Genomic DNA, 26938 nt, shown 5'->3' with positions numbered 1-26938 from the left:
AAACTCAATTTGATCGAAGCCAATTAACCTACAAACCTGCAAAGTGTAAATTGTCCCGTGTGTGTAGGACACTGCTGGTGTACAGAGTGGTTGCTGGTCAGCACGGTTTCGGTGGGCCGAAGGGCCTGTTTCCATGCTGTATCTTAGTTTTAGTTTTAGAGATACAGCGTGAAAACAGGCCCTTCGGCCCACCGAGTCCAGGCCGACCAGCGATCCCCGCACACTAACACTATCCTACACCCACCAGGGCCAATTAACCTACAAACCTGTACGTCTTTGGAGTGTGGGAGGAAACCGAAGATCTCGGAGAAAACCCACGCAGGTCACGGGGAGAACGTACAAACTCCGTACAGACGGCGCCCGTAGTCGGGATGGAACCCGGGTCTCCGGCGCTGCATTCGCTGTAAGGCGGCAACTCTACCGCTGCGCCACCGTGACGGCCCTAAGCTGAACCGAATCTGTTCCACGTGATCCCAGCGTAGAACGTAGAAGGTGCCGGAAACAGGAGGGGAAAGGGGAGAGATACGGGGAGGGGTGAAGATGAACACACAGAGAGATCGAGGATAAGTGGAGAGAGGGAAGCACAGAGCGCTGGAGTAACTCAGCGGGTCGGGCGGTATCTCTGCTTCTATAAAGGGAAAGAGAATGACTTCAGAGACACAGCTCGGAAACAGGTTCTTTGGCCCACCCTGTCCGTGCCGACCAGTGATCGTCCCGTACGCTAGCACTATCCTACACACTGGGGAACAATCTACACAGTCCAGTTAATCTGCAAATATGCACGCCTTTGGATTGTGGGAGGAAACCGGAGCACCCGGAGGAAACCCACGGGGTCACAGGGAGAATGGGACTCGGTGGGCCGAAGGGCACGTTGGAAATTAAATTAAACTGAACTTAGCAAGTCAGGCAGCATCTGTGGAGGAAATGGACAGACAACATCTTGGGTCAGGACCTTTCTTCGGGCTCCTGACCTGACAACTCAACTAATCTAAAGTAAAGCGAATGATAAACTCAACTTAACTAAACTAAAGTCAACTAGAAACTCAACTAAACTTTTTCTAGAAGTCCTAGAAGTTCTAGAAGAACGTATTTTCTAAATGGGGAGAGAATCCAGAAATGGGAGGTGCAAAGGAACTTGGGAGTGCTGGTGTAGGACCCCCACAAAGTTAATCTGCAAGTCAAATCGGTAGTAAAGAAAGCAAATGCAATGCTAGCATTTATTTCAAGAGGACCTGTAAACAAAAACGGGGATGTAATGCTGAGGCTCCATAAGGCGCGGGTAAGGCCGCATTTGGAGTATTGTGAGCAATTTTGGGCCCCATATCTGAGGAAGGAGGTGCTGGCTCTGGAGAGGGTCCAGAGGAGGTTTACGAGACTGATCCCAGGAATGAGTGGGTTAACCTGTGATGAGCGTTTGTCAGCACTGGGCCTGTACTCGCTGGAGTTTAGATGAATGAGGGGGGACCTCATTGAAACGTACAGAATAGTGAAAGGCCGGGATAGAGTGTATGTGGAGAGGCTGTTTCCACTAGTGGGAGAGTCTAGGACCAGAGGGCACAGCCTCAGAATTAAAGGACGTTCTTTTAGGAAGGGGATGAGGAGAAATTACTTTAGTCAGAGGGCGGTGAATCTGAGGAATTCTTTGCCACAGACGGCTGTGGAGGCCAAGTCAGTGGATATTTTAAAGTCAGAGATAGACAGATTTTTAATTGGTACGGGTGTCAGGGGTTATGGGGAGAAGGCAGGAGAATGGGGTTAGGAGGGAGAGATAGATCAGCCGTGATTGAATGGCAGAGTGGACTTGATGGGCCGAATGGCCTAATTCTACTTAAGACCTTATGACCTAAACTTAACTAAACTATTGTAAACGAAACTATAAACTCAACTAAACTCTAGTAAAGTAAACACAGCGTGCCTGAACGGGAGTGGGTGCAGCTTGCTGGTGTGAGCTGACGTTCCACGGCGTGCGCCGGTGCTGGTGGCGTTCCACGGCGTGTGCTGGTGCGTGTGGTGTTCAGCGGCGGGTGCTGGTGCGTGGCGTTCAGCGGCGTGCATGTGGCGTTCAGCGGCGTGCGTGTGGCGTTCAGCGGCGTGCATGTGGCGTTCAGCAGCGTGCGTGTGGCGTTCAGCGGCGTGCGTGTGGCGTTCAGCAGCGTGCGTGTGGCGTTCAGCGGCGTGCGTGTGGCGTTCAGCGGCGTGCATGTGGCGTTCAGCAGCGTGCGTGTGGCGTTCAGCGGCGTGCGCCGGTGTGAGCTGACGTCCAGCAGCGGCGTGCGTGTGGCATTCCGCGGCGTGTGCCCGTGCGTGTGGTGTTCAGCGGTGTGCGTGGCGTTCGGCGGCGTGCGTGTGGCGTTCAGCGGTGTGCGTGTGGCATTCAGCGGTGTGCGTGTGGCGTTCGGCGGTGTGCGTGTGGTGTTCTGCGGTGTGCGTGTGGCGTTCAGTGGTGTGCGTGTGGCGTTCGGCGGTGTGCGTGTGGCGTTCGGCAGTGTGCGTGTGGTGTTCAGCGGCGTGCGTGTGGCGTTCGGCGGCGTGCGCGTGGCGTTCGGCGGCGTGCGTGTGGCGTTCGGCAGTGAGCGTGTGGTGTTTGGCGGTGTGCGTGTGGTGTTCAGCGGCGTGCGTGTGACGTTCGGCGGTGTGCGTGTGGCGTTCGGCGGCGTGCGTGTGACGTTCAGCGGTGTGCGCGTGGCGTTCGGAGGTGTGCGTGGCATTCGGAGGTGTGCGTGTGGCGTTCGGCGGTGTGCGTGTGGCGTTCGGCGGTGTGCGTGGCGTTCAGCGGTGTGCGTGGCGTTCAGTGGTGTGCGTGGCGTTCAGTGGTGTGCGTGGCGTTCAGTGGTGTGCGTGTGGCGTTCAGCGGTGTGCGTGGCGTTCAGTGGTGTGCGTGGCGTTCAGTGGTGTGCGTGGCGTTCAGTGGTGTGCGTGGCGTTCAGCGGTGTGCGTGGCGTTCAGTGGTGTGCGTGTGGCGTTCAGTGGTGTGCGTGGCGTTCGGCGGTGTGCGTGTGACCTTCGGCGGTGTGCATGGCGTTCAGTGGTGTGCGTGTGGCGTTCAGCGGTGTGCGTGGCGTTCAGCGGTGTGCGTGGCGTTCGGCGGTGTGCGTGTGGCGTTCGGCGGTGTGCGTGTGACGTTCGGCGGTGTGCGTGGCTTTCAGTGGTGTGCGTGTGGCGTTCAGTGGTGTGCGTGTGGCGTTCAGCGGTGTGCGTGGCGTTCAGTGGTGTGCGTGTGGCGTTCAGTGGTGTGCGTGTGGCGTTCGGCGGTGTGCGTGTGGCGTTCGGCGGTGTGCGTGACGTTCGGCGGTGTGCGTGTGGCGTTCGGCGGTGTGCGCGGTGTGAGCTGACGTTGTTCTTGTTCCCCTCGCTACCCCCAGCTGCCCGTGTGGACCCCGGACTCTACACCAAGCTGCCGGCGGTGAAGCGGCAGGAGATTGAGCGGCTGCTCGCCAGTCAGGGTGGAGGGACGGCGCGTGCCGATTGGCGCGGCCTGGCGCGGTTGCTGGGCTACGAGGAGGAGAGAGTGGCCACCATCGGCCGTGGGGAGGACCCGCCTCACACCCTGCTGTCCGATTGGTCGGCCAGGCCGGACGCCAGCGTGGACCTGCTCTGCAAGGCGCTGGCACGGATGGAGAGGGAGGACATTGTGGAGCGTCTAAAGCCGGAGCCTGCCGTTACCTCCATGGTGTGAGGGAGCAGCCCTGCCCCTCCCCCTCCGAGACCCAGCGCCGCCCTGACACCACGTACAAACACACAACCACAGGAGGAGGGTGAGGCAGGGACACACGAGCAAACCCTGTCAGAACCACGCAGGCACGTACATGGACAGCAAAGGCTTACAGGGGACATGGGCCACACACAGGCCGGTGGGACCACTGTAGATGGGCCATGTTGGCCGGTGCGGGCAAGTTGGGCCGAAGGGCCTCTCTCCACGCTGTGTCACTCTATGACTAACTGCAAGTAGACACAAAATGCCGGCGTAACTCAGCGGGTCGGGCAGCATCTCGGGAGAGAAGGAATGGGTGACGTTTCGGACGAATCAGTCTGAAGAAGGGTCTCGGCCTGAAACGTCACCCATTCCTTCTCTCCCGAGACGCTGAGTTACGCCACCATTTTGTGTCTAACTGCAGATTCTGGTTTCTGATGAAGGCAGAGGCACAAAGTGCTGGAGTTGGGAACAGGTCAGCCAGCATCTCTGGAGAACAGGAACGCGCGACGTTTCCCATCTGCGGACACGGAGAGAGGAGGAGAACTTCTTCAGTGGCCACGCCTTGAGATCTCGCGGAGGAGTTTGAGGAAGGGTCCCGACACGAGACCACCCTTCTCCTCCAGAGACGCTGCCCGTCCCGCTGAGTTACTCCAGCACTTTGTGTCCATCTTTTACTGAGTGCGGCCCCTCAGGTTCCAAGCTCCACCTAGTGCTTTCCAACACGTCTCAAAGGACAGGTCTTGCCTGAGGCTTGGCCATGTGTGGCAAACTATTGATGGTGCCAACAGGGAAACGGTCAGCAGGCAGAATGTACATGAGACGTAAAATCATACGCGGTCACAGGCCCGTCGACCCAACTTGCCCACGCCGGCCAACATGTCCCAGCCACCCCACTGCACACGAGCACAAACTGGCCATTCATTCTAACTCTGCCATTCAATCATGGCTGATCTATCTTTCCCTCTCCTCCTCCTCCTCCTCCTCCTCCTCCTCCCCGTGACCTTTGACAGCACAGGAGCACGCCCTTCGGCCCACAATGTCTGTGCCGTACATGAAGCCAAGACCAAGTCTTACCTGCCGGCATGTGATCCATATCCCTCGATTCCCCGCTTATCCAAACGCCTCGTAAACGCCTCGTAAACGCCACTATCACACCAGCCTCCACCGCCACCCCTGGCAGCACGTTCCAGGCCCCCCCCCCCCCCCCCCCCACGTGTAATAAAAATAATCGTCCGCGCATCTCCTTTAAACGTTGCCTCGTTGCGTCTTGCCCTTGGCCCGAGTCCGTGAACTTAGCGTGCAGTGCGCGGTGAGTTTTCATCTCTCGTGACGTCTGGGGGTCGATCACGCGCCCGGCGCTGTTTGTCACGCTGGGCGACCCGACTCACAGCTCAGGTCTCAGAGCTACCGTGCCGGCAAACAGGCCCTCCAGCCCAACTCGCCCGCGCCGACCACGGTGCCTCACCGAGCTCATTGATCACGCGTACACGGGTTCACCGCGTCCGCGCCGACCAGCGATCACTCGTACACGGGTTCACCGCATCAGCGCCGACCGGCAATCACTCGTACACGAGTTCACCGCGTCCCGCCATCCAGCGATCGCCCGTACACGAGTTCACCGCGCCGACCAGCGACCGCCCGTACACGAGTTTTATCCTACACACACAAGGGACCATTTACAGAAGCCAATTAAATTCATGTTCATAAGTCATCGGGGCAGAATGAGGCCATTCAGCCCATCACGTCTACTCCACCAAGTCTGCTCAATCACGGCCAATCTACCTCTCCCTCTCAACCCCATTCTCCTGCCTTCTCCCCGTAACCCTTGACAACACGTACTAATCTAATTTAACCCACAAACCCGCACGTCTTTGGAGTAAGGGGGAGGAAACCCACGCAGGTCACGGGGAGAACGTACAAACTCCGTACAGACGGCCCCCGTGGTCGGGATGGAACCCGGGTCTCCCGCGCCGTGAGGCAGCGATTCTACCGCTGCGCCACCGAGCCGCCCTTGTCCATATTTGGGCCTTTTCCCGTTTGAGGACAGAAGCCCAGTGTCGTACCGAACATTATAGAATATAGAAGAGCACGCCACAGGAGCAGGCCCTTCGGCCCACAATGTCAGTGCCGAACACGATACCAAAACCGATCCAAAAGCTTTTCACTGTACCTCGATACACGTGACAATAAACTAAACTAACTCATTCTTATCTGCCCGCACATAATCAATATCCCACCATTCAGGGCGGTGCAGTGGTAGAGTTGCCGCCTCAATAGACAATAGGTGCAGGAGGAGGCCATTCGGCCCTTCGAGCCAGCACCACCATTCAATGTGATCATGGCTGATCATTCTCAATCAGTACCCCGTTCCTGCCTTCTCCCCATACCCCCTGACTCCGCTATCCTTAAGAGCTCTATCCAGCTCTCTCTTGAATGCATTCAAAGAATTGGCCTCCACTGCCTTCTGAGGCAGAGAATTCCACAGATTCACAACTCTCTGACTGAAAAAGTTTTTCCTCATCTCAGTTCTAAATGGCCTACCCCTTATTCTTAAACTGTGGCCCCTGGTTCTGGACTCCCCCAACATTGGGAACATGTTTCCTGCCTCTAACGTGTCCAACCCCTTGATAATCTTATACGTTTCGATAAGATCTCCTCTCATCCTTCTAATTTCCAGTGTGTACAAGCCTAGTCGCTCCAGTCTTTCAACATATGACAGTCCCGCCATTCCGGGAATTAACCTAGTGAACCTACGCTGCACGCCCTCAATAGCAAGAATATCCTTCCTCATTGAGCCTCACAGCGCCGGAGACCCGGGTTTGATCCCGACTACGGGCGCCGTCTGTATGGAGTTTGTACGCTCTCCCCGTGACCTGCGTGGGTTTTCTCCGAGATCTTTGGTTTCCTCCCACACTCCAAAGACGTGCAGGTTTGTAGGTTAATTGGCTTCGGTGAAAATTGTAAATTGTCCCTAGTGTGTGTGTAGGATCGTGTCAGTGTGTGGGGATCGCTGGTCGGCACGGACTCAGTGGTCAGAAGGGCCTGTTTCCGCGTTTTATCTCCAAACTAAACTAAACATTCCTTGCATATCCATGTGCCCATCCCAAAGTCATGATTCACAAGCTATTCAATCAAAGTCAGGGCGGTAGAAAGTTGTCACGTTGGTGAAAGAACCTCTCTCATTAATCAAAGCAGTCCGCACATTGACTGAAATGGCAGCCAGCCTTAAATATTACGAAGTATTTAGTAATTAATGCCAATTTGTCGGTGCAGTCCGCTAGTTTTGTTTATTATTTGTATTGTTTTATAGTTTTTGTCAATTAAATACTGGACCCAGGTGGGAAGGACTCAATCTCCAAGAAGGCCAATGTGTAGGTGCTGGTTTAAACCACAGATGGACACAGAGTGCTGGAGTAACTCAGCGGGACAGGCAGCATCTCTGGAGAGAAGGGAAGAGGGGACGTTTCGGGTCGAGACCCTTCTTCAGACAGTGAGTCAGGGGAGAGGGAAACGAGAGATACAGACGGCAATATGAGTATTGATTTCTCTAACTTCAAGTAATCCTTGCATTCCCCCCCCCGCTCTCCATCCCTCCCCCACCCAAGTCACACCAGCTTCAAAGTCGTCTTGTTCAGTCTCATTGTCTGTAACTCGTTTTCACCCAGCCCACAACTAACAATGGCCTGTTTCCTTTATCATCGTTACTCTTCTGCATATCTTTCATTCGTTTGTTCCACATCTCTCTACATCTCCGACTGTATCCCCTGACTCTCGGTCCGAAGAAGGGTCTCGACCCCAAACATCGTCACCCATTCCTTCTCTCCACAGATGCTGCCTGACCCGCTGAGTTACTCCAGCGTTTTGTGTCTTCTATCTCCCAAGAAGGTATTGTCTGGCCACTTTTTCTCTGGAACTTGTACATAAAGAAATGAGCAGTTACAAATAGTATTACCTTGCCTCTTGTTTTGTGACTACAATGTTGTGTTTTACAATCAATACATATCTTTTTAAAAAATCATCGATTTTTACGTGATGGCAAATAAATATTTGGAAGTTCCAATCCCTCTGGAGTGCGTGCGTGCCATTATTTATCGTTGTCGTCCTGTGATGTGAAAAGTTTGTTCAGTGTAAGAAAATAACCAGATGCTGGTACAAATCGAAGGTCTTTATTTCACAAAATGCTGGAGTAACTCAGCAGGTCAGGCAGCATCTCAGGAGAGAAGGAATGGGTGACGTTTCGGGTCGAGACCCTTCTTCAGACTGATGTCAGGGGGGCGGGACAAAGGAAGGATATAGGTGGAGACAGGAAGATAGAGGGAGAACTGGGAAGGGGAGGGGAAGAGAGGGACAGAGGAACTATCTAAAGTTGGAGAAGTCGATGTTCATACCGCTGGGCTGCAAGTTGCCCAAGCAAAATATGAGGTGCTGTTCCTCCAATTTCCGGTGGGCCTCACTATGGCACTGGAGGAGGCCCATGACAGAAAGGTCAGACTGGGAGTGGGAGGGGGATTTGAAGTGCTCAGCCACCGGGAGATCAGGTTGGTTAAGGCGGACTGAGCGAAGGTGTTCAGCGGAGCGATCGCCGAGCCTGCGTTTGGTTTCACCGATGTAAATAAGTTGACATCTGGAGCAGCGGATGCAATAGATGAGGTTGGAGGAGGTGCAGGTGAACCTCTGTCTCACCTGGAAAGACTGTTTGGGTCCTTTGATGGAGTTGAGGGGGGAGGTAAAGGGACAGGTGTTGCATCTCGTGCGGTTGCAGGGGAAAGTGCCCGGGGTTGGGGCGGTTTGGGTAGGAAGGGACGAGTGGACCAGGGAGTTTATTTAGTGATCAGCTGATCGGCATAGAGACACACACAGCAAGGAAACAGGCCCTTCGGCCCAACTTGCCCCTCTCGACCAACGTGCCCCATCTACACTAAGTCCCACCTGCCTGCGTTTGGCCCATATCCCTCTAAACCCTGATCCTATCCATGTACCTGTCCAAATGTCATTTTCAATGTAGTTATAGTCCCTGCCTCAACAACCTCCTAGTGATAGCTGGGTGTTTGGAGCGAATCCCTTACTCAGTTATAGCGGTCAATGGCCAATAATAGACACTGGTCTGATAACGAGGATTTACTGTCAATACAATCAAGTAAATATAATCAAGAGATTTAGATTTAGCTCTTCGGGCTAACGGAATCAAGGGATATGGGGAAAACGCAAGAATAGGTCACTGATTCTGGATGATCAGCCATGATCACATTGAATGGCGGTGCTGGCTCGAAGGGCCGAATGGCCTACTCTTGCTCCTATTTTCTATGTTTCTAAGTCAAACTCCAGTACACTTGGCAGAGCAAAGGGGAAGGTACAGAGTGCAGAATTTAGTTCTCAGCATTGTAGTGCACCAGTTCCACAGGCAAAGTCCAATGTCTGCAATGGGGTAGAGATGAATCGGACAATAGACAATAGGTGCAGGAGTAGGCCATTCGGCTCTTCGAGCCAGCACCGCCATTCAATGTGATCATGGCTGATCATTCTCAATCAGTACCCCGTTCCTGCCTTCTCCCCATACCCCCTAACTCCGCTATCCTTAAGAGCTCTATCTAGCTCTCTCTTGAATGCATTCAGTACCCCAGCTTATGGAAGGGCCGTTCAGAAGCCTGATAACAGAGGGGAAGGGGCTGTTCCCCAGTCTGGTGGTGCGCGCTTTCAAGCTTCTGTACCTTCTGCCGGACGGGAGCGGGGAGAAGAAGGAATGGCCGGGGTGGGACAAGACTTGGATTAAATGCAGTGTAGGAAAATAACTGCAGATGCCGATACAAATTGAAGGTATCACAGAATGCTGGAGTAATTCAGCAGGTCAGGCAGCATCCAGGAGAGAGGGAATGGGTGACGTTTCGTGTCGAGACCCTTCTTCAATGGGTGAACTGACACGGTGGCGCAGCGGTAGAGTTGCTGCCTTACAGCGAATGCAGCGCCGGAGACCCGGGTTCGATCCCGACTACGGGCGCCGTCTGTACGGAGTTTGTACGTTCTCCCCGTGACCTGCGTGGGTTTTCTCCGAGGTCTTCGGTTTCCCTCTCACACTCCAAAGACTTACAGGTATGTAGGTTAATTGACTGGGTAATATGTAAAAAATGTCCCTAGTGGGTGTAGGATAGTGTTAGTGTGCGGGGATCGCTGGGCGGCACGGACCCGGTGGGCCGAAGGGCCTGTTTCCGCGCTGTATCTAAATCTAAAAAAAAAATCTAAATCTAAAAAGGTTTCGGGTCGAGACCCTTGTTCAATGGGTGATGTTTCGGGTCGAGACCCTTCTCCTGTCTCCAACTATATCCTTTCTTTGTCCCGCCCCCCCTGACATCAGTATGAAGAAGGGTCTCGACCCGAAACGTCACCCATTCCCTCTCTCCTGAGATGCTGCCTGACCTGCTGAGTTACTCCAGCATTTTGTGTTACCTTGGATTAAATGTAAATCGATGATGGGATAGTGAATGGTTGCTTTGACTGGGCACGGCTGGACTGGTCTGCTCTATCTGGTTCTCCTTAATTTAGTCCTTTCCCTGCTGAGGTTTCACTGCAAGTGCTTGTCCCCATCCATCATGGATGGAAAGATATGTCTTTGATTGAGATCAAAGTGATTGATGGAGAATTTGATACCCTTGGCTAAAAAAGAACTTTGAGTTGACGGAGGTGAGGGGTGAAAGGTTTTACCCCCACAAGTGGCATTGCCAGCTGCCTGACAGCGGTAATAATGATCACAAGGAATAGGAGCAGTATTAGGCCATTCGGCCCATCTGATCTACTCCGCCATTCAATCATGGCTGATCTATCTCTCCCTCCTAACCCCATTCTCCTGCCTCCTCCCCATAACCTCTGACACCCGCACTAATCAATGAATCTATCTCTGCCTTAAAAAATATCCACTGACTCGGCCTCCACAGCCTTCTGTGGCACAGAATTCCACAGATTCACCACCCTCTGACTTAAGAAATTCCTCCTCATCTTCATTCTAAAGGTGCGTCCTTTAATTCTGAGGCTGTGCCCTCTGGTCCTGGACTCTCCCACTAGTGGAAACATCCTCTCCACATCTAATGCTGGAGAGCTAGATAGAGCTCTTAAAGATAGCGGAGTCAGGGGGTACGGGGAGAAGGCAGGAACGGGGTACTGATTGAGAATGATCAGCCATGATCACGGTGAGACCGCACCTGGAGTACTGTGTGCAGTTTTGGTCTCCAAATTTGAGGAAGGATATTCTTGCTATTGAGGGCTTGCAGCGTAGGTTTACTAGGTTAATTCCTGGAATGGCAGGACTGTCGTATGTTGAAAGACTGGATCGATTAGGCTTGTATACACTGGAATTTAGAAGGATGAGAGGAGATCTTATCGAAACGTATAAGATTATTAAGGGGTTGGACACGTTAGAGGCAGGAAACATGTTCCCAATGTTGGGGGAGTCCAGATCAAGGGGCCACAGTTTAAGAATAAAGGGTAGGCCATTTAGAACGGAGATGAGGAAAAACCTTTTCAGTCAGAGAGTTGTGAATCTGTGGAATTCTCTGCCTCAGAAGGCAGTGGAGGCCAATTCTCTGAATGCATTCAAGAGAGAGCTAGATAGAGCTCTTAAGGATAGCGGAGTCAGGGGGTATGGGGAGAAGGCAGGAACAGGGTACTGATTGAGAATGATCAGCCATGATCACATTGAATGGCGGTGCTGGCTCGAAGGGCCGAATGGCCTCCTCCTGCACCTATTGTCTATTGTCTCCTCGAATGTAAAAAAAGTCACAGAACGGCCGGGAAGTCACGCCAACGCCTCGATCTCCTCAGAAGGCTTCAGATGTTCGGCACGTCCCCTACAACTCTCACCGACTTCTACTGATGTGCCGTATCAAGCACGTTAACGGGATGCATCACAGCACGGTTTGGGATCACTGTGCAGGAAGGAACTGCAGATGCTGGTTCACAACGAAGGTGGACACAAAAAGCTGGAGTCATTAAAACAAAATGTTTTAGAGATGCAGTACGGAAACAGGCCCTTCAGCCCACCGGGTCCGTGCCGACCAGCGATCCCCACACATTAACACCATCCTCTGCAAATTTGCTAATGGTGCTTTTAATCCCTTCATCCAAGTCATTAATGTATATTGCAAATAGCTGCGGTCCCAGCACCGAGCCTTGCGGTACCCCACTAGTTACTGCCTGCCATTCTGAAAGGGACCCATTTATCCCCACTCTTTGCTTTCTGTCTGTCAACCAATTTTCTATCCATGTCAGTACCCTACCCCACACAATACCATGTGCTCTAATTTTGCCCACTTATCTCCTATGTGGAACCTTGTCGAAGGCTTTCTGAAAGTCGAGGTACACCACATCCACCGGCTCTCCCCTGTTAATTTTCCTAGTTACATCCTCAAAGGCCTGGACACTGTAGGCCCGGACACTGTAGGCCCGAACACTGTAGGCCCGGACACTGTGGGCCTGGACACTGTAGGCCCGGAAACTAGGCTCGGACGGACACTGTAGACCCAGACAGACACTAGGCCCGGACACTGTAGGCCCGGACACTGTAGGCCCAGACACTGTAGCCCGGGGGCCGCTGTAGTCCCGGACAGTGTAGGCCCGGGCGCTGTCTATCGGAGCAACCCGCCTCCTGGCCCGGGCGGCCGCCATTGTGGAGCGGGAGCACATGGCCGCTGGCTGGGTGAGGTCACCTTGTCCCTTATTTGGGAGTGAGATAGTTGGCAACCCTAGTCTAAACTAAAGTGAAACTATGTGAGAATAATCAACTGACTTCTACTAAACATTAAACCACGTTTGTATTTCCGATTCGTCTTCTGACCAGTGGAGAAGGTTTCTTAATTCAGGAAACATGTTCCCGATGTTGGGGGAGTCCAGAACAAGGGGCCACAGTTTAAGAATAAGGGGTAGGCCATTTAGAACGGAGATGAGGAAAAACTTTCAGTCAGAGAGTTGTGAATCTGTGGAATTCTCTGCCACAGAAGGCAGTGGAGGCCAATTCACTGGATGTGTTCAAGAGAGAGTTAGATTTAGCTCTTAGGGGCTAACGGAATCAAGGGATATGGGGAGAAAGCAGGAACGGGGTACTGATTGTGGATGATCAGCCATGATCACAGTGAATGGCGGTGCTGGCTCGAAGGGCTGAACGGCCTCCTCCTGCACCTATGTTTCTACGTTTCTGTTTTTCTAAATGGGCGCTCACTGTCAGCCTTGGCCAGGGTTGTGGGATTCATCTTCGACAAAGAACAAGTTGGCTTTTATTAAAACCTGCTGTGGATTAGCAACTCTCAGCTTGGATTTCTGCTGAATTCCTGACAGCAAATGTCAGACTGTTTAGGAAAGCAGATAAGTTGAGTAAGATGTGAGGGGGAAAAAAACCGCAGAGGAAAAAAAAGATCAAAGGCATGAATCAGAGAGGAACTTCAAGTAACCCTTGCTTCCCCTCTCTCTCCATCTATCAGTTTGGTTTAGAGATACAGCGCGGAAACAGGCCCTTCGGCCCACCGGGTCCATGCCGACCAGCGATCCCCGCACACTGACACTATCCTACACGCACTGGGGACAATTTACACACACACCCAAGCCGATTAACCTACAAACCTGCACGTCTTTGGAGTGTGGGAGGGAAACCGAAGATCTCGCAGAAAACCCACGCAGGTCATGGGGAGAACGTGCAAACTCCGTACAGACGGCGCCCGTAGTCGGGATGGAACCCGGGTCTCCGGCGCTGCATTCGCTGTAAGGCGGCAACTCTACCGCTGCGCCACCGTGCCCACCCAAAATCTCTCCAGTCTCAACCCCTGTAAGGGCGGCACAGTGGCGCAGCGGTAGAGTTGCTGCCTTACAGCGAATGCAGCACCGGAGACTCAGGTTCCATCCTGACTACAGGCGCCGTCTGTACGGAGTTTGCACGTTCTCCCCGTGACCTGCGTGGGTTTTCTCCGAGATCTTCGGTTCCCTCCCACACTCCAAAGACGTGCAGGTTTGTAGGTTAATTGACTGGGTAAAATGTAAAAATTGTCCCTAGTGTGTGTAGGATAGTGTTAGTGTGCGGGGATCGCTGGGCGGCGCGGACTCGGTGGGCCGAAGGGCCTGTTTCCGGGCTGTATCTCTAAATCTAAATCTAAATCTAAACCCCATCCTGGTTCTCCGACCAGCCTGACTGTCCTGATTAAATGTTATCTCTGAGTGCCTCGTTGTCACCTTCCCCTGGCGATCAATGATCTACTCAACAATTTCCTTGAACTTTGTCCCCTTTGATCTCTCGTTTTCACGCCTTACCCATCCCTATCTCCGTGTCTCTCCCCTGACTCTCAGTCTGGAGAAGTGTCTCGAGCTGAAACGTCGCCCATTCCTTCTCTCCAGAGATGCTGCCTGTCCCGCTGAGTTACTCCGGCATCTGTCTACAATCAGAGAGCTGGCCGCTGATTCTTCTGACGGCTCGACTTTGATCTGGAGTCCTGGTTTGTAGATTGCCCCGGGAGGTTATGAGTTTAACCTACAAACCTATTTTACTGAGTCTCCCTGTTAGTGGTCACTCCTAGCTTTGTAGCTGAGCACACTGAATGTGGGCACAAAAAGCTGGAGTAACTCAGCAGGAAGGGGCAACATCTCTGGAGAGAAGGAATGGTGACGTTTCGGGTCGAGACCCTTCTCCAGACTGAGAGTCAGGGGAGAGGGAAACGAGAGGTAGAGACGGTGATATAGAGAGATACGGAACAAATGAATGAAAGATACGCAAAAAAGTAACGATGATAAAGGAAACGGGCCGTTGTTACAGTCGCTGTGGGCTAGGTGAAAACGTGTTACAGACAATGAGACGCAACGAGACGACTTTGTAGCTGGTACGACTCAGGTGGGCAAGGTAAGATGGAGAGAGTGGGGGGATGCAAGGCTTACATGGTTAGAGAGATCACACCGCTGGGCTGTAAGCTGCCCAAGCGAAATATGAGGTGCTGTTCCTCCAATTCACAACCATATAACCATATAACAACTACAGCACGGAAACAGGCCCGTTCGGCCCTACCAGTCCACGCCGACCACTCTCCCTGACCTAGTCTCATCTACCTGCTCTCAGACCATAACCCTCCAATCCCCTCCCATCCATATACCTATCCAACTTACTCTTAAATAATAAAATCGAGCCTGCCTCCACCACTTCCACCGGAAGCCCATTCCATACAGCCACCACCCTCTGAGTAAAGAAGTCACCCCTCAGGTTACCCCTAAACTTTTGTCCCTCAATTCTAAAGTTATGTCCCCTTGTTGGAATCTTCCCCACTCTCAAGGGGAAAAGCCTACCCACGTCAACTCTGTCCGTCCCTCTTAAAATTTTAAAAACCTCTATCAAGTCCCCCCTCAACCTTCTACGCTCCAAAGAATAAAGACCCAACCTGTTCAACCTCTCTCTGTAGCTTAAGTGCTGAAACCCTGGCAACATTCTAGTAAATCTCCTCTGTACCCTCTCCTAAACCCTGTGGTATAAATATTAATCACCATCTGTGTCTCTCGTTTCTTTTTTCCCCCCGACTCTCAGACTGAAGAAGGGTCTCGACCCGAAACGTCGCCCATTCCCTATCTCCCGAGATGCTGCCCGACCCGCTGAGTTACTCCAGCATCTTGCGTCTGCCTTCGTCGTTCAGCAGCGCCTGCAGTTGCTTCCTGCACACTGAGTGTGGATTCCATCGCCAGCTCCCTCTGGGGCTGTGATGTTCAAAGTTACAGCGGGCCGATCAGCTGCCTCCACAGCTGCTGCATAATCACAAGCAGGCGCGGGCAGAACCGAACACGGCATGAATCCTCTGCCTCAGAAGGCAGTGGAGGCCAATTCTCTGAATGCATTCAAGAGAGAGCTGGATAGAGCTCTTAAGGATAGCGGAGTCAGGGGGTATGGGGAGAAGGCAGGAACGGGGTACTGATTGAGAATGATCAGCCATGATCACATTGAATGGTGGTGCTGGCTCAAAGGGCCGAATGGCCTCCTCCTGCACCTATTGTCTATTGTCTATTGAATCTGCTAGCCAAGACACAGGGGAGTGGGGGGCTGGGCACGAACAGTGGGGCAAGCCAACCAAGGGGGAGGGAGGGGGGAGGGGGTTAGTTCAGTTAATTGTCAAGAAGTGGGAGCAGTGAAGAAGGGGCTCGACCCGAAACGAAACGTTACCCGAAAAGGCAGATGAATGGTGTCAAGTTAGGAAAGGGGGAGGTACAAAGAGATCTGGGTGTCCTAGTGCATCAGTCACTGAAAGGAAGCATGCAGGTACAGCAGGCAGTGAAGAAAGCCAATGGAATGTTGGCCTTCATAACAAGAGGAGTTGAGTATAGGAGCAAAGAGGTCCTTCTACAGTTGTACAGGGCCCTAGTGAGACCGCACCTGGAGTACTGTGTGCAGTTTTGGTCTCCAAACTTGAGGAAGGACATTCTTGCTATTGAGGGCGTGCAGCGTAGGTTCACGAGGTTAATTCCCGGAATGGCGGGACTGTCGTATGTTGAAAGACAGGAGTGACTAGGTGACCCAGGTCTCGTTGTACGTCCCCTTTTCCTAACTTGACACCATTCAGATAATACTCTGCCTTCCTATTCTTACCACCAAAGTGGATAACCTCACACTTATCTACATTAAACTGCATCTGCCATGCATCCGCCCACTCACACAACCTGTCCAAGTCACCCTGCAACCTCATAGCATCTTCCTCACAGTTCACACTACCACCCAGCTTTGTATCATCTGCAAATTTGCTAATGGTACTTTTAATCCCTTCATCCAAGTCATTGATGTATATTGTAAATAGCTGCGGTCCCAACACCGAGCCTTGCGGTACCCCACTAGTTACTGCCTGCCATTCTGAAAGGGACCCATTTATCCCCACTCTTTGCTTTATCATATCATATCATATCATATATCTACAGCCGGAAACAGGCCTTTTCGGCCCTCCAAGTCCGTGCCGCCCAGTGATCCCCGTACATTAACACTATCCTACACCCACTAGGGACAATTTTTACATTTACCCAGCCAATTAACCTACATACCTGTACGTCTTTGGAGTGTGGGAGGAAACCGAAGATCTCGGAGAAAACCCACGCAGGTCACGGGGAGAACGTACAAACTCCTTACAGTGCAGCACCCGTAGTCAGGATCGAACCTGTGTCTCCGGCGCTGCATTCGCTGTAAAGCAGCAACTCTACCGCTGCGAACAACCAATTTTTTATCCATGTCAGTACCCTACCTCCAATACCATGTGCTCTAATTTTGCCCACTAATCTCCTATGTGGGACCTTGTCGAAGGCTTTCTGAAAGTCGAGGTACACCACATCCACCGGCTCTCCCCTGTCAATTTTCCTAGTTACATCCTCAAAGAATTCCAGAAGATTAGTCAAGCATGATTTCCCCTTCGTAAATCCATGCTGACTCGGAACGATCCCGTTACTGCTATCCAAATGCTCTGCAATTTTGTCTTTTATAATTGACTCCAGCATCTTCCACACCACTGATGTCAGACTAACTGGTCTATAATTTCCCGTTTTCTCTCTCCCTCCTTTCTTAAAAAGTGGGACAACATTAGCTACCCTCCAATCCACAGGAACTGACCCTGAATCTATAGAACATTGGAAAATGATCACCAATGCGTCCACAATTTCTAGCGCCACCTCCTTGAGTACTCTGGGATGCAGACCATCAGGCCCTGGGGATTTATCAGCCTTCAGTCCCATCAGTCTACCCAAAACTTTTTCCTGCCTAATATGGATTTCCTCCGTCACCCTAGGATCTCTGGCCACTAGAACATCTGGGAGATTGTGTGGCCAGGTTCGGCTCAAACTCCATCATCAAGTTTGCTGATGACACTGTGGTGGTGGGCCGGATCTCCAACAACGATGAGAAGGCCTACCGGGAGGAGGTGGCTGATTTGGCACTCTGGTGTCAGGACAATAGCCTCCTCTTGAATGTAACTAAAACGAAGGAGCTGATTGTGGACTTTAGAAGGGCTAAACATCCAAGGACGTACACGCCACTGGAGGTAAATGGGTCTACTGTGGGTAGAGTGAGCAGTTTTAAATACCTGGGAGTCCGCATCAAAGAGGATCTGACATGGACAACACACATTGCCGCACTGGTGGGTAAGGCAAAGCAGCGCCTTTACCACCTTAGACAACTGAGGAAATTCAGAGTGTCTCTGAGGATCCTTCAGTGCTTCTACTCTGGGGCTGTAGAGAGCATCCTGTCCGGCAACATCACAGTCCGGTTTGGGAACAGCTCTGCCCAGGACAGGATGGCCCTGCAGAGAGTAGTGCGTTCGGCTGAACGCACCATGGGAACTACACTCGTCCCCCTGCAGGACCTATACATCAGGAGGTGCAGATCCAGAGCCAGCAACATTATGGGGGACCCCTGCCACCCCAGTAACGGACTGTTCCAGCTGCTACGGTCAGGCAAACGCCTCCGCTGTCACGCTGTGAAAACGGAGAGGATGAGACGGAGTTTCTTCCCACAGGCCATCAGGACTGTTAACTATTATAACACCAGGGACTAAATTTTGTCTTCTCTGTATTAACTTTTATTTATATGCTGTAACTGTGATTCTTTTTTGTGCACAACCCGCAGGCATTGCCACTTTCATTTCACTGCACATCGTGTATGTGTACGTGACAAATAAACTTGACTTGACATTGAATGGTGGTGCTGGATCGAAGGGCCGAATGGCCTACTCCTGCACCTATTGTCTATGTTGCTATATTAAGAAGGGTCTCGACCCGAAAGGTCACCTGTTCCTTTTCTCCAGAGATGCTGTCTGACCCGTTTACTTCAGTTTATTGTCACGTGAAAAGCGTTTTTGTTGCCTGCTAACCGCTCAGCGGAAAGACAATACACGATTACAATCGAGCCTTTTACAGAAACATAAGGGAAGAACGTTTAGTGCAAGTGGGATTAGGCGAGTGGGCAAACGCATGGCAGATGTGGGATTAGGCGAGTGGGCAAACGCATGGCAGATGTGGGATTAGGCGAGTGGGCAGACGCATGGCAGATGTGGGATTAGGCGAGTGGGCAAACGCATGGCAGATGCAATATAATGTGGATAAATGTGAGGTTATCCACTTTGGCGGCAAGAACAGGAAAGCAGAATATTACCTGAATGGTGACCGATTGGGAGAAGGGGAGATGCAACGTGACCTGGGTGTCATGGTGCACCAGTCATTGAAAGCAAGCATGCAGGTGCAGCAGGCAGTGAAGAAAGCGAATGGTATGTTGGCATTCATAGCAAGAGGATTTGAGTTTAGGAGCAGGGAGGTTCTGCTGCAGTTGTACAGGGCCTTGGTGAGACCACACCTGGAGTATTGCGTGCAGTTTTGGTCTCCTAACCTGAGGAAAGACGTTCTTGCCTTAGAGGGAGTACAGAGAAGGTTCACCAGATTGATCCCTGGGATGGCGGGACTTGCATATGAGGAAAGACTGGATAGACTGGGCTTGTACTCGCTGGAATTTAGAAGACTGAGGGGGGATCTTATAGAAACATATAAAATTCTTAAGGGGTTGGAGAGGCTAGATGCTGGAAGATTGTTCCCGATGTTGGGGGAGTCCAGAACCAGGGGTCACAGCTTAAGGATAAGGGGGAAGTCTTTTAGGACCGAGATGAGAGAGTGGTGAGTCTGTGGAAGGTAGTTGAGGCCAGTTCATTGGCTATATTTAAGAGGGAGTTAGATGTGGCCCTTTTTGCTAAAGGGATCAGGGGGCATGGAGAGAAGGCAGGTACAGGCTACTGATTGGATGATCAGCCATGATCATATTGAATGGCGGTGCAGGCTCGAAGGGCCGAATGGCCTACTCCTGCACCTATTTTCTATGTTTCTATGTTTCTATGTAAAGCCAGTGAAGTCCAATCAAAGATAGTCGGAGGGTCAGCTTAAGAAGATCATAGTTAAAGTGAGAAACGTTGCTGCAGGAGTAGAGGTGTAAGAGTGAGGAGCGATCGTAATGTGTGACTGTAGATCTGTGTCTGTGGCCAGCTCGCCAATAGTCGCCTGGGTTGGGCGCCATCTTGGTAGCAGGGGAGGGGTAGTTGGCCAACATGAAGGAGCCAGTGCTTCTCCAATCTGTTCCCACGTAAACATCAGATCTCTCCTCTCTTTACCATCTTTAGTTTAGTTATAGACAATAGACAATAGGTGCAGGAGGAGGCCATTCGGCCCTTCGAGCCTGTACGCACCGCCATTCAATGTGATCATGGCTGATCATTCTCAATCAGTACCCTGTTCCTGCCTTCTCCCCATACACCCTGACTCCGCTATCCTTAAGAGCTCTATCTAGCTCTCTCTTGAATGCATTCAGAGAATTGGCCTCCACTGCCTTCTGAGGCAGAGAATTCCACAGATTCACAACTCTCTGACTGAAAAAGTTTTTCCTCATCTCAGTTCTAAATGGCCTACCCCTTATTCTTAAACTGTGGCCCCTGGTTCTGGACTCCCCCAACATTGGGAACATGTTTCCTGCCTCTAACGTGTCCAACCCCTTAATAATTTTATACGTTTCGATAAGATCCCCTCTCATCCTTCTAAATTCCAGTGTGTACAAGCCTAGTCGCTCCAGTCTTTCAACATATGACTGTCCTGCCATTCCGGGAATTAACCTAGTAAACCTACGCTGCACGCATTAGTTTAGAGGTACAGAGTGGAAAAAGGCCCTTCAGCCCACCGGCTCCACGCCGACCCGCGATCCCCGCACACTAACACTATCCTACACACAGGGAGAGGGGAGGGAGGAAGTGGGGGAAGGGAGGTGGGTGGGGAAGGAGGGAGGACGGGGGGAGGGAGGGAGGAGGGAGGGGGCGGATAAGGGGGGTTGAGGGGAATGGAGTGGGGGGAGGGGGAGGGGAAGGGGGGAGACGGAGGGAGGGAGGGGGGAAGGAGGGGGATAAGAGGGCTTGAGGGAGATGGAGTGGGGGGGAAAGGAAGGAGGGGAGGGGAAGGGAGGGAGGGGGTGGAGGGGGGGGAGGGAGAGAGGAAGGGGAGGGGGAGTGGTGGAGTAGAGGGAGCTCCACCAATGCAGGAGGGATTTGGGCCCAACTTGGTCTAGTTTCCTTTAAACCTTGATGACAGACACAAAATGCTGGAGTAACGGGTCAGGCAGCATCTCAGGAGAGAAGGAATGGGTGATGTTTCGGGTCGAGACCCTTCTTCAGACTGAGAGTCAGGGGAGTGGGAGGCAAAGAGATATGGAAGGGTACAGTGTGAAAATGAGAGATCAAAGAGGATGCTGTTCAAGGAAAATGTAGAACGAATAATTTAAACTTTGCCTCTATACATCTGGCCTTTCAAGGTCACAAGTCATGTCATAGATGATAGGAGCAGAATTAGGCCATTCGGCCCATCAAGTCTACTCCGCCATTCAATCATGGCTGATCTATCTCCCCCTCCTAACCCCATAACCCCTGACACCCGCACTAATCAAGAATCTATCTCTGCCTTAAAAATATCTCTGCCTTAGGAATAAGAATATTCACCACCCTTTGGCTCACCCTTAAAGAAATTCCTCCCCTTCTCCATTCTAAAGGTAGATCCTTTAATTCTGAGGCTGTGCCATCTAGTCCCAGACTCTCCCACTAGTGGAAACATCCTCTCCACACCCACTCTACCCAGGCCGCTCACTATTTGGTAATGTGAACCTCCGCCTTTAACTGACTGAAGAAGGGTCCCGAACCCAAAACATCTTCTGCTCATTTCCCTCCACAGATGCTGCCTGACCCGCTGTTTTTAAAAAAGTTTTATTTAGTTTAATTTAGAGATACAGTGCGGAAACAGGCCCTTCGGCCTACCGGGTCCGCGCCGACCAGCGATCCCCGCACACTAACACTATCCTACACACACTAGGGACAATTTTTTTACCAATTCAATTAACCTACATACCTGTACGTCTTTGGAGTGTGGGAGGAAACCGAAGATCTCGGAGAAAACCCACGCAGGTCACGGGGAGAACGTACAAACTCCGTACAGACGGCGCCCGTAGTCGGGATGGAACCCGGGTCTCCGGCGCTGCATTCGCTGTAAGGCAGCAACTCTACCGCTGTGCCACCGTGCTGCTGTGATTAGCATATGGTTAGGATAGACCCTAATTGTCTTTATTGGAACAGTCATCAACACATTTTTTTGATCAAACCAGTGCTGACTGAGGTATCGCCATTCAGGCTGAATGAAGTGGGTTTGAACACGTTTCAGTCCATCGGCTGAAAGCATCCAGGAAACAGAGCCCCAGCTTCCTCAGGTCACTGTGTAGGTAGGAACTGCAGATGCTGGTTTACACCGAAGAAATAGACAAAACGCTGGAGTAATTCAGCGGGTCCTGCAGTTTTGGTCTCCTAATTTGAGGAAGGACATCCTTGTAATTGAGGCAGTGCAGCGTAGGTTCACGAGATTGATCCCTGGGATGGCGGGACTGTCATATGAGGACAGATTGAAAAGACTAGGCTTGAATTCACTGGAGTTTAGAAGGATGAGAGGGGATCTTATAGAGATGTATAAAATTATAAAGGGCTGAACAAGCCAGATGCAGGAAAAATGTTCCCAATGTTGGGGGAGTCCAGAACCAGGGGCCACACAGTCTTAGAATAAAGGGGAGGCCATTTAAAACTGAGGTGAGAAGGAACTTTTTCACCCAGAGAGTTGTGAATTTGTGGAATTCTCTGCCACAGAGGGCAGTGGAGGCCAAATCACTGGATGGATTTAAGGGAGTTAGATAGAGCTCGAGGGGCTAGCGGAATCAAGGGATATGGGGAGAAGGCAGGCACGGGTTACTGATTGTGGATGATCAGCCATGATCACAATGAATGGTGGTGCTGGCTCGAAGGGCCGAATGGCCTCCTCCTGCACCTATTTTCGATATTTCTATGTCAGGCAGCCTCTCTGGAGAAAAGGAATAGTTGATGTTTTCGGGTCGAGGCCTTTCTTCAGACTGAGATGGAAACCAGATTTTGGTACGAAGAGGTACAAATGAAAGATATTAAAATGACAAGTCAAAGCCAGCACCGATGATCAAGGAAAGGTGGAGCCCACAATGGTCCATTGTTGGCTGTGGAGGTGGTGATAACGAGTGAACCTAATGAGTGAGTCTGTGAAACTAAGCAGGATGGCAGTGAATATAGATTCACACTCCATCTGAAGAAGGGTCTCGGCCCGAAACGTCACCTATTCCTTTTCTCCAGAGATGCTGCCTGTCCCGCTGAGTTACTCCATCACTTTGTGTCCTTCCTCAGGTCACTGTTGTATTACTGCACAGAAGGCTGTGGAGGCCAAGTCAATGGATATCTTTAAGGCAAAGATAGATTCTTGATTAGTGCGGGTGTCAGGGGTTATGGGGAGAAGGCAGGAGGATGGGGTTAGGAGGGAGAGATAGATCAGCCATGGTTGAATGGCGGAGTAGACGATGGGCCGAATGGTCTAATTCCACTCCTATCACGTATGAACTCTCTTTGTCGATGCGTTGCGCTTCGGTTCAGTTCAGTTTATTGGCCCGTGTACCGAGGTACAGTGAAATGCTTTTGTTGCGTGCTAACCAGTCAGCGGAAAGACAATACATGATTACAATCGAGCCATTCAGTGTACAGATACATAAGGGAATAACGTTTAGTGCAAGGTAAAGCCAGCAACGTCTGATCAAGGATAGTCCAAGGGTCACCAATGAAGTAGATAGTAGTTCAGCACTGCTCTCTGGTTGTGGTGGGATGGTTCAGCCGGATAATGTTTCAATCACCATCTTGCCAGGAGTCAACATATCAGGTTGGCTGAAATGAGTGCGAAGGAAGTCATAGGCTCTTAAGTGATAGGAGCAGAATGAGTCCATTTGGCCCATTCAGTCCACTCCGCCATTCTTGCTATTGAGGGAGTGCAGCGTAGGTTCACCAGGTTAATTCCCGGGATGGCGTGACTGACATACGATGAAAGAATGGAACGACTGGGCTTGTATTCACTGGAATTTAGTAGGATGAGAGGGGATCTTAAAGCAACATATAAACTTCTTAAAGGATTGGACAGGCTGGATGCAGGAAAAATGTTCCCGATGTTGGGGGAGTCCAGAACCAGGGGTCACAATTTAAGGATAAGGGGAGGCCATTTAGGACCGAGATGAGGACATTTTTTTTCACCCAGAGTTGTGAATCTGTGGAATTCTCTGCTTCAGAAGGCAGCGGAGGCCAATTCACTGGATGTTTTCAAGAGTTAGATTTAGTTCCTAGGGCTAAAGGAATCAAGGGATATGGGGAGAAAGCAGGAACGGGAGTACTGATTTTCAATGATCAGCTATGATCATATTGAATGGCGGTGCTGGCTCAAAGGGCCGAATGGCCTCCTCCTGCACCTATTTTCCTATGTTTTACACAGAGGGTGGTGAGTGCCAGGAACACAGTTTCTGGGGAGGAGGGTGAAATGATAGTGGTGTTTAAGTCTGAAGAATAGACAATAGGTGCAGGAGGAGGCCATTCGGCCCTTCGAGCCAGCACCGCCATTCAATGTGATCATGGCCGATCATTCTCAATCAGTACCCCGTTCCTGCCTTCTCCCCATACCCCCTGACTCCGCTATCCTTTAGAGCTCTATCTAGCTCTCTCTTGAATGCATTCAGAGAATTGGCCTCCACTGCCCTCAAGAAGGGTCTTGACCCGAAACATCACCCATTCCTTCTCTCCAGAGATGCTGCCTGTCCCGCTGAGTTACTCCAGCTTTTTTTTTGTCTATCTTTGCTTTAAACCAGCATGTGCAGTTCCTTCTTAGACAGGTTATTAACACTACAACCTCCAAATAGGCTCCAAACTACTGCCGATCCTGGTTTACACAGACCACAAAATGCTGGAGTAACTCAGCAGGACAGGCAGCATCTCTGGATAGAATGATTAGGTGACATTTTGGGTCGAGACCCTTCTTCAGACTACATAGACTTGGGGGCATGGGTTTTGACATTTTGTACTATTACTATTTGTTTGATGTGTATGCATGCATGTGTGTGTACACACTCACGAAAGTATATGTCTTAGTCTATTACAAGTACTGAGGTACAGTGAAAAGTTTTTTTGTTGCGTGTTACCCACTGAGCTGAAAGACTATATATGATTACAATCAATCCACAGTGTAGATACAGGATCAAGGGAAGAGGGTTTTGTACAAGACAAAGGCCGACTGAAGATAGTCTGAGGGTCTCTTTCTTTGTAAACCAGCATCTGTAGAAAGGAACTGGTCATAGTCGTAAAGTGATACAGTGTGGAAACAGGCCCTTCGACCCAACTCGCCCACACCGGCCAACAATGTCCCAGCTACACTAGTCCCACTTGCCTGCGCTTGGTCCATAACCCTCCAAACCTGTGCTATCCATGTACCTGTCCAACTATTTCTTAAATGTTGGGATAGTCCCAGCCTCAACTACCTCCTCTGGCAGCTTGTTCCATACACCCACCACCCACTGTGTGAAGATGTTACCCCTCGGATTCCTATTAAAATCTTTTCCCCTTCACCTTGAACCTATGTCCTCTGGTCCTCGATTCCCCTACTCTGGGTAAAAGACTCTGTGCATCTACCCGATCTATTCCTCTCATGATTTTGTACACCTCTATAAGATCTCCCCTCATCCTCCTGTGCTCCATGGAATAGACCCAGCCTGCTCAACCTCTCCCGATAGCTCACACCCTCTAGTCCTGGCAACATCCTCGTAAGTCTTTTCTGAACCCTTTCAAGCTTGACAATATCTTTCCTATAAAATGGTGCCCAGAACTGAACACAATATTCTAAATGAACACAATATTCTAAATATTCTGGTGTATACCGAAGATAGACTGGAGATAGACAAAGTGCTGGAGTAACTCGGTGGCGGCACAGTGGCGCAGCGGCAGAGTTGCTGCCTTACCGCGAATGCAGCCCCAGAGACTCAGGTTCGATCCTGACTACGGGCGTTGTCTGTACGGAGTTTGTATGTTCCCACCGTGACCTGCGTGGGTTTTCTCCGAGATCTTCAGTTTCCTCCCACACTCCAGACGTACAGGTATGTAGGTTAATTGGCTGGGCAAATGTAAAAATTGTCCCTAGTGGGTATAGGATAGTGTTAGTGTGCGGGGACCACTGGGCGGCGCGGACCCGGTGGGCCGAAGGGCCTGTTTCCGCGCTGTATCTCTAAATCTAAATCTAAAATCTAAACTCAGCGGGCCAGGCAGCATCTCTGGAGAAAGGGAATGGGTGACATTTCAAGTCGGAACTCTTTTTCAGACCTTCTCAGAGTTCAGAGTTAACCTGTTGTTACTCCAGCACTTTGTGGAGTCTGAAGAAGGATTCCGACCTGAAACGTCACCTATCCATGTTCTCCACAGATGCTGCCTGACCCACTGAGTTACTCCAGCACTCTGTGAAACGTCACCTATCCATGTTCTCCACAGATGCTGCCTGACCCACTGAGTTACTCCAGCACTCTGTGAAACGTCACCTATCCATGTTCTCCACAGATGCTGCCTGACCCACTGAGTTACTCCAGCACTCTGTGAAACGTCACCTATCCATGTTCTCCACAGATGCTGCCTGACCCACTGAGTTACTCCAGCACTGTGAAACGTCACCTATCCATGTTCTCCACAGATGCTGCCTGACCCGCTGAGTTACTCCAGCACTCTGTGAAACGTCACCTATCCATGTTCTCCAGAGATGCTGCCTGACCCGCTGAGTTACTCCAGCACTTTACATTCACACAGTGGACAGTTTACAACCACAGTTTAAGAATAAGGGGTAGGCCATTTAGGAATTCTCTGCCACAGAAGGCAGTGGAGGCCAATTCACTGGATGTTTTCAAGAGAGAGTTAGATTTAGCTCTAGGGGCTAACGGAATCAAGGGATATGGGGAAAAGGCAGGAACAGAATACTGATTTTGGATGATCAGCCATGATCATATTGAATGACCGAACGTCCTCCTGCACCTTTTAGTTTAGAGATACAGCACGGAAACAGACCCACTAGGTCCGCGCCAACCAGAGGTTCCTGCACATTAACACTATCCTACACCCACTAGGGACAATTCTTTTAAAAACATTTACCAAGCCAATTAACCTTCAAACCTGTATGTCTTTGGAGTGTGGGAGGAAACCGAAGATCTCGGAGAAAACCCATGCAGGTCACGGGGAGAACGTACAAACTCCGTACAGACGGCGCCCATAGTCGGGATGGAACCCGAGTCTCCGGCGCTGCATTCACTGACAGGCAGCAACTCTACCGCTGCGCCACCGTGACCGCACT

General features: G+C 51.1%; 2 protein-coding genes across 3 annotated transcripts in view; both read left to right on the top strand.

Moving 5' to 3' along the window:
* The window catches only part of LOC144592965 (tumor necrosis factor receptor superfamily member 16-like), a 42732-nt gene extending 37833 nt beyond the window's left edge, over positions 1-4899 (top strand). The window contains exon 5 of the mRNA XM_078398346.1: positions 3363-4899. Within this exon, the coding sequence (XP_078254472.1) occupies positions 3363-3676 (314 nt within the window). The 3' untranslated portion in view covers positions 3677-4899. The remainder of the gene's footprint in view (positions 1-3362) is intronic.
* Positions 1-26938, top strand: part of LOC144593236 (D-serine dehydratase) — a 555040-nt gene that overhangs the window by 72546 nt on the left and 455556 nt on the right. The window lies entirely within an intron of this gene.

Source organism: Rhinoraja longicauda, chromosome 4 (assembly GCF_053455715.1).
Source record: "Rhinoraja longicauda isolate Sanriku21f chromosome 4, sRhiLon1.1, whole genome shotgun sequence".
NCBI lineage: Eukaryota > Metazoa > Chordata > Chondrichthyes > Rajiformes > Arhynchobatidae > Rhinoraja > Rhinoraja longicauda.
This window is presented reverse-complemented; position numbering and strand designations above follow the sequence as displayed.